Source organism: Gopherus evgoodei, chromosome 1 (genome assembly GCF_007399415.2).
Source record: "Gopherus evgoodei ecotype Sinaloan lineage chromosome 1, rGopEvg1_v1.p, whole genome shotgun sequence".
Taxonomy (NCBI): Eukaryota; Metazoa; Chordata; order Testudines; family Testudinidae; genus Gopherus; species Gopherus evgoodei.
Genome location: NC_044322.1, coordinates 370,162,731 through 370,177,044, shown reverse-complemented (window position 1 = coordinate 370,177,044; position 14,314 = coordinate 370,162,731). Strand labels below are relative to the sequence as shown.

Below are 14,314 nucleotides of genomic sequence, written 5' to 3'. Positions count from 1 at the left end.
CTCGGTGCTCACTATTCCCCGGAAGGTTCTGGGCTTCCTAACCTGGTGGCTAAAACCCACTCTAGTCTGTGCAGGGATGCCATTCCACCCACCGCAACCCTCGATGGCCCTAACCACAGACGCGTCATCTCTGGGTTGGGGTGCCCACCTCGAGGACCTTCTCATTCAAGGCCTCTGGCTGCCTCAAGTGCTGGCCTTGCACATCAATGTGCGGGAGCTGAGAGCGGTCCATCTAGCATGCCAAGTGTTTCGAGACCATCTCCAAGGCCGTTGTGTATCAGTGTTCACGGACAACACAACAGCCATGTTTTACATAAACAAGCAGGGCAGAGCACACTCCTCCCTCCTTTGTCAGGAAGCCGTCCACCTCTGCGACTTTTGCATAGCCCACTCGATCGATTTGGTAGCGTCTCTTCTCGCAGGAGTCCAGAACACTCTGGCGGATCACCTCAGCAGATCCTTCCTGTCTCACGAGTGGTCGATTTCATCTGGACGTCATCCATTCTGTTTTCCGGAAGTGAGGGGTTCCCCACATAGACCTCTTTGCCTCCCGAGAGAACAGGAAATGCCAGGTGTTCTGCTCCTTCCAGGGATGCTCCCTGGGCTCCCTCTCAGATGCATTCCTGATCCCGTGGAAGAGGCATCTACTCTATACCTTCCCACCGTTTCCGCTCGTCCACAGAGTCTTACTCAGGCTCCTCAGGGACAGCGCCCACCTGATACTGATTTCTCCAGCGTGGCTGAGGCAGCACTGGTACACCATGTTGTTCGACCTCTTAGTGGCAGACCCGATGCCCCTGCCAGTCTGGCCGGATCTCATAACACAGGACTTCGGCAGGCTTCACCATCCGGACCTGCAGTCTCTTCACCTCACAGCATGGTTGCTGCATGGTTGAGCCAGTCTGAGTTGCGTTGCTCTGCCTCGGTCCAACAGGTGCTCTTGGGCAGTAGGAAGCCTTCCACTACGATGATATATCTGGCCAAGTGGAAGCGTTTCTCCTACTGGTGCGCTCAGCGTAACTCAGTCCCCAGGCAGGTGTCCGTTCCTACTGTCCTGGACTACCTCTGGTCCCTGAAAGAACAGGGCCTACCAGTCTCTTCCATAAAGGTGCATCTGGCAGCCATCTCTGCCTTCCATCCAGGGGAAAATGGCCAATCAATCTTCTCTCACCCCATAGTTTCAAGGTTCCTCAAGGGATTGGAACGTTTGTACCCTCAAGTCAGATGCCCAACCCCTATCTGGGATCTCAACCTGGTGCTAGCCAAACTTTATTGATGCTCCTTTCAAACCACTGGCCACCTGCTCGCTGCTGTACCTTTCCTGGAAGACGGCCCTCCTCATCGCTATTACTTTGGCAAGACGAGTATCTGAGCTTCAAGCCTTGACAGCGGACCCCCCATATACGGTATTCCATAAGGACAAGGTACAGCTGCGACCACAGCCCTCCTTCCTCCCTACGGTGGTGTCTGCCTTTCATGTCAATCAAGACATCTTCCTCTCAGTCTTTTTCCCGAAGCCGCACCCATCGCGTTGGGAACAACAGCTGCACACTCTAGACGTTCGCAGGGCTCTCACCTTTTATATCAAGAGAACAAAACCCTTTCAAAGGTCACCTCAGCTCTTTGTAACTGTGGCAGACCAGATGAAAGGCCTACCGGTCTCATCCCAATGAATTTCATCTTGGGTAACATCCTGCATCCATACATGCTATTATTTGGCTCACGTTCCGGCTAGCCACCTCACCGCCCATTCTACTTGGGCTCCAGCTTCATCTGCCGCCTTCCTGGCCCATGTTCCCATCCAGGAAATATGTCGGGCAGCTACCTGGTCATTGATTCACACCTTTGCCTCACATTACGCATTGGTTCAACAGTCCAGAGATGATGCAGCATTTGGCTCAGCAGTTTTGCATTCTGCAACATCTCACTCCAACCCCACCGCCTAGGTAAGGCTTGGAAATCACCTAATCAATATGAGCAAGTACTCGAAGAAGAAAAGACAGTTACTCACCTTTGTAACTGTTGTTCTTCGAAATGTATTGCTCATGTCCATTCCAAACCCGTCCTCCTTCCCCTCTGTCGGAGTAACCGGCAAGAAGGAACTGAAGGGCTGTTGGGTCAGCAGAGGTATATATCTGGTGCCTTAACAGCGCCACTCCAGGGGGCGACCCAGCCGACCCACTGAGTGTTGCTAGGGTAAAAATCTTCTGACAAACATGCACGCGGCGCGCACACACCTAATTGGAATGGATATGAGCAACACTTCTCAAAGAACAACAGTTACAAAGGTGAGTAACCATCTTTTTTTAAATCAAAATTGGTCAGTTCACCAGCACTGATGCTGTTTGAACTACTTTTGCAGGACTTGTCTAGTAAGTGATGGCTCACTCCATAAGCTCTGCCTGACTGCTGGATGTGACCACCTTCTCCAGATACCATAGTGAAGAGCACCTTAGGAATTCCTGTAAATAATTTTAAAAACCTTGCCTGTCTATTCGGCATCAGTTACAGGATTTGTCATTCTGCTCTTTTCCTTTGATTAAAGTTGACAGAGCTGAAGAATCTGCAGCAGCAGTACCTGCAGATTGGCATGGAAACAGCTGAGATCTCTCACTTAAAGGCTCGACTGCAGGAGTATCGGCAAGAGGCTGATAAACAGTATTGTCTCCAAGAACAACTGAGGCAGGGAATGCTGTCCTGCCAACAGGAGCTCGACCAGCTCAGGTAAGAACAGCCCTTCTGCATACGGGTCCATGGGGGCAAATAATTTCCTTGATGCAAGATTTGGGGGGTCCCATTGGGAATAGAGCGGATGGCTGGAGGATGAGGTCAGGTGGTTATATAAAACTGTCATTCTGGAATAAGCCAATGGCTCTTCTAATTTTGTTTCTTGCCTCCAGTGGTGGCTAGTATTGCATATTGCAGAGGAATGTATAACTAACCCCATCCAATATTATACCTAATTTATGCAGTACTAGAACGTGGTAGCAAATTTCTCCCTTCCCCACTGGTGACCATTTTCTTCTCTGAGGCCCCGTAGATTGTTAACCTAACTTTGTGTTACTGCAGAAGCCATCCTTACTTATGGGTGAGTAATTCTGTATTTTATTAATTTGATGCCCAGCCTATGCTGCTGTCACCTTTAACAAATGCAGTCCATAAATATTCACACAGCAGTCTGTCCTTCCCCACAGAGCCAAAATTAACCAGCCAATGAGAAGACTGATTTACTTTTCATCCCTGCCTTGCAGACTGACACAAGTTGTTTATCACAGTCTAGTCCAAGCTGTCTGAAGACAAAGGAAAACATATTGTCCAGGGGTACTGTAAGTGTGTAGCAGTGAACATGCTGCAGCCCTCAAGCCAACTGCAGAATGGCTTCCTGCTCTGTTTAAGTCTTCAACTGTGTGAGTTGGGTGTCTCTGTCTCTAAGCAGCAGTGTCTTGTTGCAAAGAAACTCTCCTGGCACAGGTTAACTGTGGGAGTAATGAGTCTGTTCCCCTGCTAGGCCTGTGTTGGGCTTCCTGAGTACTGCAGGTGACTATTCAGGACATACTGTAGGAAGTGCCCTCTGTAATGTCGACTATATGTTGCTTTGCAGGCAGGAGAAGACCACATGGGAGATGCAGAATAAGAGGGCAAAAGAACAGTACTTTATGGCCTTGGCGGACAAAGACCAGCAGCTAAGTCACTTGCAAAGGATTGTGCAAGATTGTGTGAAGTCACCCCTCTCCAAGTCACAGGTCATAGAGGAGCAGCACCAAAGGCAGGTGAGCAAGGATGGAGTTCCCTTCATATTATAGGGAAATTGGAAGCTTGGAATTCAGTCAGAGAGGAGCCAGAGTGGGGAAGTGGAGTCACAGCATCTGAAAGCAGGTGGGTCAAATGTATTAGAGTGGAAAGCACAAGTTTTTCTTTGAGCATCCTCTGTATGTTTCCATTCATGGGATGCACCAACTGTGCAGTGGGGATAGGTGAAAACATCTAGAAAGCAGTGCTTGTTGGAGCATCCTTGTGTGTCCCCTTTCCCTGCCCTCATGGCTCAGAATGCTCAAAGAGTTAGAATAGAAGCAGGACGAGGGTGTGTCATATATTTCATTTACTTCCAATCACAATAGCGAGCAGATGTGGAACCTCACTTAGCTTCCTTGACCTGGGTTTTTGGAACTTTGTTCCCAGGGCTTTAAGAATAAAAAAGTCTTTTGTTTGTTTTAGTCAGTTCTAGTTGGTTCTAGTTTGTTTGCTCCAAATTCTGATTTTTAAATACATTATGGCACCTGTGCGGCTGTTTGTGCTCTTGTCATGAGTCGTTGGGTCTGATATAGCAGATCAGACCTCCAAGAGATTTGTACCTCTTGTTCCGGCTGTTCTCCACATGGGCATCTGAAGTGGAAAATATGTTAAGCTTGCCCCATGGAAGTGCACTTGTCTGCTACATGTGCAGGACCTTAACACCATGGGCTAGGAAAGAGCTCCAGAACTAGCTGCAGGCAATGTTCTGCAAGGGGGTCTTGCAGCCAAAAAGCCCCAAAAAGGGTCTCTGAGCATGGAGCATTCCAGGAGACTTGCTTCAGGCACTGATCCCCTGTAGGAGAGGCAAAAGGACCACACCTGATTCATAAAGCAGTGACCTACTTAGCTGGAGCTGAGCCTAAGGATCCACCTGGTTCAGATCCAAAGAAGCCGGCTTCAGCCTGTCTCAGCTCACTTTTACCCAGAACGGGAGTTACCACCACCTTTGGTAGCATCTTGGAGACTGTCAAACAAAAGGGGGTTTGCTTTAGAAAACTCTCTCCTGCTAAAGGGAAAGAGAACAAAAAATGTTGTTAAAATGAAAGCCTTACTTAATACTTTACATTTCAAAGGCTTTAATTGTTTTTCCTTCTTTTCTGTATCTTTATTAAAAGATTAAAGCACTGTTTAATTGTATGCTTGTCATGGTACCAAGCAGGCTGAGGTTTCTGCATGAGAAACCCAGAACCTCATTTCCAGTTGTTTGATGTTGGACAGTGACTGAGTTATATATTAACACCTTTTAGCCCATATATTCCATCAAAATTAGTTTAAGATCTATTATTTTGTGTTAGATGTAACCAACTGTCTCCAGTACTTCTACCTACTTGCTATTACTTGAAGCTCTTTTCTTGGCTAAATAAACTTATACTTGTTTTTACTGTAAACAAATCTAAGAGCTGTAAATTAAGCAGAGCAGTGATCCTGAGGTGTACCTGGGAAACTGAGGTGTACTATTCCTTTGGGAATAGTGTATCTGTGATGCTGAGTGTCTCGTGGACCAGGGACTAAGTACTACAGAGAGATGTTTGGAGGGCTCGGGTTGGAGTGTGCCTATTGCTAACCTGCAGAAGGATAGCAAAGCCTGCATGGGCTGAGAAGTGAATGCTTGCATGGCCCATGGCTGCTGGAGTCCTAGATTCATAGATAAGGCTAAGATTTTGTCTCAGATATTTTTAGTAAAAGTTACAGACAGGTCACAGGTAATGAAGAAAAATTCATGGAAGCCTGTGACCTGTCTGTGACTTTTACTAAAAATATCCATGACAAATTAGGAAGCTCAGCTGCAGGGTCTGCTGGGAGTGCTGGGGGGTCCCCACCAGCTCTGGGGGTCTCCCGCTGCGTGGCAGGGGTACCCTGAAGCTCCCACCCATCTGAGGTAGAAGTAAAAAAATCATAGCCTTATTCATAGACTCTAAGGCCAGAAAGGGATCATTATGGTCATCTAGTATAATCTCCTGAATATCACAGACCATAGAACTTTCACCAAAATAATTCCTCAAATCTTCTAGAAAAACATCCGATCTTGATATAAAAATTGTCAGTGATGGAAAATCCACCATGATCCTTGGTAAACTGTTCCAATGGTTAATTACTTATTCATTAAAAATGTATGCCTTATTTCTGCTCTGAATTTGTGTAGCTTCAAATTCTAGTAACTGGGTCATGTTAGACCTTTCTCTACCAGATTGAAGAGCCCATTATTCAATATTTGTTCCCCATGTAAGTACTTCTAGACTGTGATCGAGTCATCCCTTCACCTTCTCTTTTCTAAGCCAAATAGATTGAGCTCCTTGTGTCTATCAGTATAAGGCATGTTTTCTAATCCTTTTATCATTCTTGTGGCCCTTCTTTGAACCCTCTCCAACTGATAAACATCCTTCTTGAACTGTGGATGCCAGAGCAGGACACATTCCAGTAGTGGTTGCAGCAGCGCTAAATATAGAGGTAAAAAATAACCTTTTTACTCCTACTTGAGATTCCTTTGGTTATGCATTAGCCCTTTTGGCCACAACGTAGAATCATAGAACTGGAAGGGACCTCGAGAGGTCATCTAGTCCAGTCCCCTGCACTCGTGGCAGGACTAAGTATTATTTAGACCATCCCTGACACGTGTTTGGAGATTTTTAAGAGCAGTTTAGACAATGATGGTGATACTACAACCTCCCTAGGCAATTTATTCCAGTGCTTAACCACTCTGACAGTTAGGGAACTTTCCCTAATGTCCAAACTAAAGCTCCCTTCTTCAGTTTAAGACCATTGCTTCTAATTCTATCCTTAGAGAATAAGAACAATTCTTCTCCCTCCTCCTTGTAACAACCTTTTATGTACTTGAAAACTGTTATCATGGTCCCCTCTCAGTCTTCTCTTTTCCAGACTAAACAAACCCCATTTTTTCAATCTTCCCTCATAGGTAATGTTTTCTAGACCTTTAATCATTTTTGTCGCTCTTCTCTGGACTTTCTCCAATTTGTCCATATCTTTCCTGAAATGTGGCACCTGGAACCGGACACAATACTCCGTCTGAGGCCTAATTAGCATGGAGTCGAGTGGAAGAATTACTTCTCGTGTCTTGCTTACAACACTCCTGCTGATACATCCCAGAATGATATTCACTTCTTTTGCAACAGTGCCTATCTGTTGACTCATATTTAGCTTGTGATCTACTGTGACCCCCAGAACCTCTTCTGCAGTACTCCTTCCTAGGCAGTCATTTCCCATTTTGTATGTGTGCAACTTATTGCTCCTTCCTTAGTGGAGTACTTTGCATTTGTCTTTATTGAATTTCATCTTGTTTACTTTAAACCATTTCTCCAGTTTGTCCAGACCATTTGGAATTTTAATCCTATCCTCCAAAGCACTTACAACCCCTCCCAGCTTGGTGGTAACCACAAACTTTATAAGTGTACTCTCTATGCCATTATTTAAATGAGTAAAGATATTGAACAGACCCAGACCCAGAACTGATCCCTGCGGGACCCCACTCATTATATCCTTTCAGCATGACTGTGAACCACTGATAACTACTCTCTGGGAGTGGTTTTCCAACCCGTTATGCCACCCACCTTATAGCAGATTTCCCTAGTTTGTTTGAGAAGGTCATGCAAGACAGTATTAAAAGCTTTACTAAAGTCAAGATATACCACATCTACTGCTTCCCTCATCCACAAGGCTTGTTACCCTGTGAAAGAAAGCTATCAGGTTGGTTTGACATGATTTGTTCTTTAAAAATACATGCTGACTGTTACTTATCAGCTTATTATCTTTTAGGTGTTTGCAAATTGATTGCTTAATTGTATGCTCCATAATCTTTCAAGGAACAGAAGTTAAGATGACTAGACTGTAATTCCCCGGGTTGTCCTTATTTCCCTTTTTATAGATTGGCACTGTATTTGCCCTTTTCCAGTCTTGTGGAATCTTTCCTGTCTTCCATGTCTTTTCAAAGATAATCGCTAATGGCTCAGATATCTCCTCAGTCAGCTCCTTGAGTATTCTAGGATGCATTTCATCAGGCCCTGGTGATTTGAAGACATCTACCTTGTCTATGTAATTTTTAACTTGCTCTTTCCTTATTTTAGTCTCTGATCCTGTCTCATTTTCACTGGCATTCACTTTGTTAGACATCCAATCACCACCAACATTCTTGGTGAAAACTAAAACCAAGAAATCATTAAGCACCTCTGCCATTTCCACATCTTCTGTTATTGTTTCCCCCCCGCCCTCATTGAGTAACGGGCTTATCCTGTCCTTGGTCTTCCTCTTGCTTCTAATATATTTGTTAAATGTTTCCTTGTTAACCTTTTGTGTCCAGCTAGTTTGATCTTGTTTTGTGCCTTAGCCTTTCCAATTTTGCCCCTACATACTTGTGTGTGTTTGTATTCATCCTTTGTAATTTGACCTAGTTTCCGCTTTTCGTAAGTATCTTTTTTGATGTTTAGATAATTGAAGATAATGGGCAATGGCTCTGCAATCATATCCACCAACCCCTTTAGCACCCTCGGATGCAGCACATCCGGCCTCATGGACTTGTGCTCGTCCAGTTTTTCTGAGTAGTCCCAAACCACTTCTTTCTTCACAGAGGGTTGGTCCCCTTCTCCCCATACTGTGCTGCTGTCACGGAGTCACCAGGCGATGCTCCGGAACTCCTCCCCACCAAGCCAGGCAGGACTTTGGGGAGCCTCCTCTCCCTTGGAGCAGACTTGTTCAGGGCAAGAAGCTCACACGTCTTCACCTCCTGGGTCTCTCCTTGGAGCATTCAGCATCCTCTGCCCCTCCATGCGCTTCCCACAGCGAGTCCACCCCAGCGGGGTCCTGGGGAAGCCACCGGGTCCTGCACCCCCACTTTGCAGTCAGACGTGACTCTTAGCCAGCCAGTAAAACAGAGGTTTATTCAATGACAGGAACAGGGTCTAAAACAGAGCTTGTAGGTACAGAGAACCAGACCCCTCGGCCGGGTCCATTCTGGGGGTCAGTGAGCCAGACCCCCACGTCTGCCCTCAGCCAGCTCCAGACTAACAACCCCTCCCAGCCCCTTCTCTCTGCTCAGCTCCTTTTCCGGGCCAGGAGGTCACCTGATCCCTTTGTCTCCAACACCTTCAGCTGGCACCTTTGCAGAGGAGGGGCCCAGGCCATCAGTTGCTAGGAGACAGAGTGTCAGGCATTTAGGTGCACTGGCCCTTTGCTCTGCCAGATACTTAAGAACTGCCATGGGGACACTGAGGCACCAACACAGTGTTCAGAGAAAACATTAAGAACATTCCCAGTTCGTCACAGCTGCCCAGTGCAGTAGTCTGGGAGCTGACCTTGTTTGTGAAGACAAAGGCAAAAAAATCATTGAGTACATTAGCTTTTTCCACATCCTCTGTCACTAGGTTGCCTCCCTCTTTCAGTAAGGGGCCCACCCTTTCCTTCACTTTCTTCTTGTTAACATACCTGAAGAAACCCTTCTTGTTACTCTTAACATCTCTTGCTAGCTGCAACTCCAAGTGTGATTTGGCCTTCCTGATTTCTCTCCTGCATGCCTGAGCAATATTTTTATACTGCTCCCTGGTCATTCGTCCAATCTTCCACTTCTTGTAAGCTGCTTTTTCGCATTTAAAATCAGCAAAGATTTCACTGTTAAGCCAAGCTGGTCGCCTGCCATATTTACTGTTCTTATTTACTACACATTGGGATGGTTTTTTCCTGCAACCTCAATAAGGATTCTTTCAAATACAGCCAGCCCTCCTGGACTCCTTTCCCCTTCATGTTATTCTCCTAGGGGATCCTGCCCATCAGTTCCCTGAGGGAGTCAAAGTCTGCTTTTCTGAAGTCCAGGGTCCGTCTCCTGCTCTCCTTTCTTCCTTGTGTCAGGATCCTGAACTCAACTATCTCATGGTCACTACCTCCCAGGTTCCCATCCACTTTTGCTTCCCATACTAACTCTTCTCTGTTTGTGAGCAGCGGGTCAAGAAGAGCTCTGTCCCTAGTTGGTTCCTCCAGCACTTGGACCAGGAAATTGTCCCCTACACTTCCCAAAAACTTCCTGGATTGTCTGTGCACCGCTCTATTGCTCTCCCAGCAGATACCAGGATGATTAAAGTCTCCCATGAGAACCAGGTCCTGCGATCTAGTAACTTCTGCTAGTTGCCGGAAGAAAGCCTCATCCACCTCATCCCCCTGGTCTGGTGGTCTACAGCAGACTTCCTCCACGACATCACTCTTGTTGCTCACACTTCTGAACTTAATCCAGAGACTCTGAGGCCCAAGACGTTCTGTCTCTGCCAGTACCAGAGGCACCACCACGGTTGTCTCCCTGGTCCACAGGCAAGCCACCACTTGGATTTCCACAATCGCCATCTGATCAGTACCATTCGCAGTTGAGGGAATGTTCCCGACGCCTTTTACCTCTCAGTGACCGCCCCATGCGCAGTCCTCACCAGTCCCCGTCAAGCCCCACTGGGTTGTCTGGCTGGATTCCGACTGACAGGGGTTCTAGGCACCGCTCTGCATTGAGGGACCGGATTCTGTCAAGACCAAGACAGAAGGCACTGAAGGTCCTCATCTCTGAGAGGCTACCGTAGCCTGTTGCAATACAGGCGTCGACGCAGTTCCCATTCTTCATCTCATTCCAGGGCCTGCTGTGGCATTGCTCCCGCAGTCCCAGGCATCGATTGCCAGCACCTTGCTGTAGCGGATTTGCCCACCGGAGCCAATCGTGGAGCAGCTGCTACCAGTGGTACACTCTTCCACGTTGGGATCATGGTCTCGTGATCAGCACCATTCCCGATGCCACCGCTCCTCCCAATCCAGGGACAGCGGCAGGTCATACACCAGCCTGGCCTTCCTTCGTAGTCATCGGTCAATGGGACAGGCTAGTCAGGCTGAACAGCCAGCTCCGCCGGTGCCACTGCAGGTGCAGAGGCATTAGGCCAGCACCATGATACCTATGGCCCCCAACGCAGCCCCCTGTGGGGGCTCGCTCAGTGGCTGGAGCCTTGAAAAGACCGTTGGCCTCCCTTTCCCGGCCTCCCTTTTCCAGCCTCCCAGAAAGGAGTCGGTGGGGTGTGCGTCTTTCGTTCCACACCTGGAGGACGACCAAGTGGTGAGACCTCTGGTACGGGTGGGTACACAGAGCACCGCACACACATCATCATCCTCCTCCTCCTCCTCAATAAGGCAATTACAGCACCTCCTCCCTCTGTTCCACAGGAGGACTAAAGCTCACCAGGAATTATTGAAAGGAGGCATCAAGCCTCCTCTTCAGGCCAAGGAGGTGGAGGAAGCCTTGGACTCCCTCTTCAGTGTCCTATCGGCCTTGGCACCGGGCAGGGTGGCCCTCCCACTCCCCAAAGGGGTCTCAAAAATTTCAAACACCTTGTGGCAAACCCTGGCTTCCTTGCCCTCCATCTCTAAGAGGGCAGAAAGTACTGTGTGCCCACCAAGGGGCATGAATACCTGTTCCCCCTCCCTGTTCCCAACTCCCTGGTGGTCAAGTCGGTCAGCCACGGAGAGGCAGGGCCAACCAGCCCCTACTCCAAAAAATAAAGACTCAAGGAGGCTGGACTTATTTGGGAGAAAGGTTTATTAGTCCTCAAGTTTCCTGTTAAGGGTGGTGAACCATCAGGCTCTCCTGGGTCAGTATGAGTTCAGTTTGTGGGGCTCTCTACCCAAATTCGAGGACTCCCTCCTGGAGTGTGACAAGGAGGAGTTCAAAGCGCTGGTGGTGGAGGAGGGTACAGTGGCTGCCAGGGCAACCCTGCAGGCAACGTCAGATGCCGTGGATACAGCTGCAAGGTCTCTGGCCTCCGCGGCATCCATGAGGAGGGCATGTTGGCTCCTGCTGTCTGGGCTGTCCAGTGAGGCACAGAACTCTTTGCAAGACCTTCCGTTCGATGGCATGGCCCTGTTGCGGAACAGACGGAAATGAAATTGCACGGCCTGAAAGATTCCCGCACAACACTCTATGTTCCGGCTCCAGCCAGGACCAAGTTTAGGCCTCAGCAGGCTCCCACCCAGGCCAGCCACTCTAAATATGAGCCCCCTTATAAAAAGGCTCGGGACTATAAAAAGCACCTGCAGAGGAAGTCCCTGTCTGCCCCCCAGCCTGGGCCTTCCAATGGCAAGCACGCAGGAAAATGTCAGTTTTGATGGGACGCCCGGGGGCGACTTCCCAATTCATGCCAGGGATCCACCTGCCATAAAGCTTCCCTTCTCCAATGGGTTGTGTGCTTTTCTCCCGGAGTGGTCACGGCTGACCTCGGACTGTTGGGTCTTCAGTACTGTCTCCCGCGGCTATACCCTCCAGTTTACCTCTACCCTGCCCATACCCTCTGTCCCAGTCCATCCTGGGGGACCCCACTCATGAGGCCCTGCTCGAGCAGGAGGTGGGGCGGCTCCTTGGCCTAGGAATGGTGGAAGTGATGTCAGTGTAATTCAGATGCAAGGGGTACTACTTCCACTATTTCCTTATCCTGAAGGCCAAAGGGGGGCTCAGGCCCATCCTGGACCTGCGAGGCCTGAACCAGCACATAGTAAAGCTCAAGTTTCACATGGTCTCTCTGGCCTTCATCATCCCCTTTCTGGATCCTGGGAACAGGTACGCCACCCTTGATCTGCTGGATGCATACTTCCCCATTCATATATTCAAGGGGCACAGATGTTTCCTCCATTTCACAGTTGGACAGGAGCACTACCAATTTACGGTCTTCCCGTTTGGCCTGTCCACTGCTCCCAGAGTATTCAGAAAGTGCATGTCTGTGGTGGTGGCCTACCTCAGATGTCACGGGGTCCAGATCTTCCCCTCTCCGGACAACTGGCTGGTCAAGGGCAGCTCCTGGTCGCAGGTGCGGGATCACACTGCGCTCCTTCTGTTCACATGCGCTGCCCTGGGCCTGTTGGTAAACGACACCAAGTCCATGTTAGTTCCAGTGCAGCACATAGAGTTTATCGAGGCATTCCTGGATGTGGCATCGGCCAGGGTCTCCCTCCCACCAGACAGGTTCGAGACCCTAAGAGGGCTCATCGACACAGTCACAGGGTTCCCTGTGACCACAGCCAGAGTATGCCTCTAACTCTTGGGTCACGTGTTGGCATGCACATATGTTGTTCGCCACACCAGGCTGAGGATGAGGCCCCTCCAACTCTAGTTGGCCTCTGTGTTCTCCCAGTCCAAAGACAGGATGGACAAGGTCTTCACTGTGCCCGAACCGGTGATCGCCCCCATAGGTGGAGCTGATGTCTGACGTAGTCGGCTGGGGTGCCCATGTGGGGAATGTTCAGATCCAAGGTCTGTGGTCCACACCGGACCTTGCCCTTCATAGAAACATCAAGGCACTCAGGGCGGTCTGTCTGGCATACGTAGCCTTCCGGTTGCACCTGGAGGGCAGAGTGGTCAAGGTTCTCACAAACAACACAGTTTCGATGTTTTACATCAACGGGCAAGGCGGGACCTGCTCCTCTGCCAGGAAGCTTTCAGGCTGTGGACTTCTGCATAGCCTACGATATCTGCCTGGAGGCCCACCACTTACTGGGCGCCCGGAATTCCTGGGCGGATTGCCTGAGCCAAGACTTCTCTCAGCACGAGTGGTCACTACACCCAGAGGTGGTGCACAGGATTTTCCAAACATGGGGCACTCTCCAGGTGGACCTGTTCATGACATGGCAGAACCGCCGGTGTCCCCGCTTCTGCTCCGGGGGGTTGGGCATGGGCACCATGACCGATGCCTTCCTCCTATCCTGGTCGGGCTGGCTTCTCTGTGCCTTCCCCCCAATCCCAGTAATCAGCAAGGTCTTGGCAAAGAGATAAATGAACAGGGCCTGGGTCCTCCTGATCACCCCAGCATGTCCTAGGCAACATTCATACGGTACTCTCACGAGCCTGGCAGTTAACCCGCCGTGGCTGCCCCACCCGGACATGCTCTCAGGACCAAGGCTGTCTCCTCCTCCGCAACCTAGTGGCATTCCGCCTCACGGTGTGGCTGCTCAGTGATTACGCTGGGAGGAAAGGACGTGCTCGGAAGGGGTTCAGCGCTTCCTCCTGGAAAGCAGACGGCCCTCCATGAATCGGACCTACCTAGCAAAGTGGTCTCAGTTTTCACAGTGAGTGGCTGATCGGGGAGTGTTGCCCATGGCTGCCTCAATTCAGCTAACTTTGGATTACCTCTTTCACCTTAGAACCCAGGACCTAGCGCCCTCATCCGTCAAGGTGCACTTGGGGCCATATCGGCCTTCCACCTGCCGGTGTAGGGACACATGGTCTTCTCCCATGCCATGACTGGCCCATTCTTTAATGGATTGGATCGTCTCTTCCTGCACATTAGGCCCCCAGTCCTGCAGTGGGACCTGAACTTGGTGCTTGCCCAGCTGACAGATCCCCCATTTGAACCGCTAGCTACATGCTCCTGGTCGTACCTCTTGTGGAAGGTGGTGGCGATCACGTCAGCCAGACGAGTCTCGGAGCTCAGGGCCCTGATGTCCAAGCCCCCGTACACAGTGTTCCATAAGGATAAGGTCCAGGTCCAACCACATCCTTCATTCCTCC

At 49.4% G+C, this 14,314-nt stretch overlaps 1 protein-coding gene across 6 annotated transcripts in view; it reads left to right on the top strand.

Annotated features, from left to right (window-relative positions):
* GOLGB1 (golgin B1) overlaps positions 1-14,314 on the top strand; it is a 155,984-nt gene that overhangs the window by 103,250 nt on the left and 38,420 nt on the right. For all 6 annotated transcript variants that reach the window (XM_030543358.1, XM_030543440.1, XM_030543279.1 and 3 more), the window contains 2 exons: positions 2,546-2,724; positions 3,602-3,770. In XM_030543358.1, the coding sequence (XP_030399218.1) occupies positions 2,546-2,724; positions 3,602-3,770 (348 nt within the window). The remainder of the gene's footprint in view (positions 1-2,545; positions 2,725-3,601; positions 3,771-14,314) is intronic.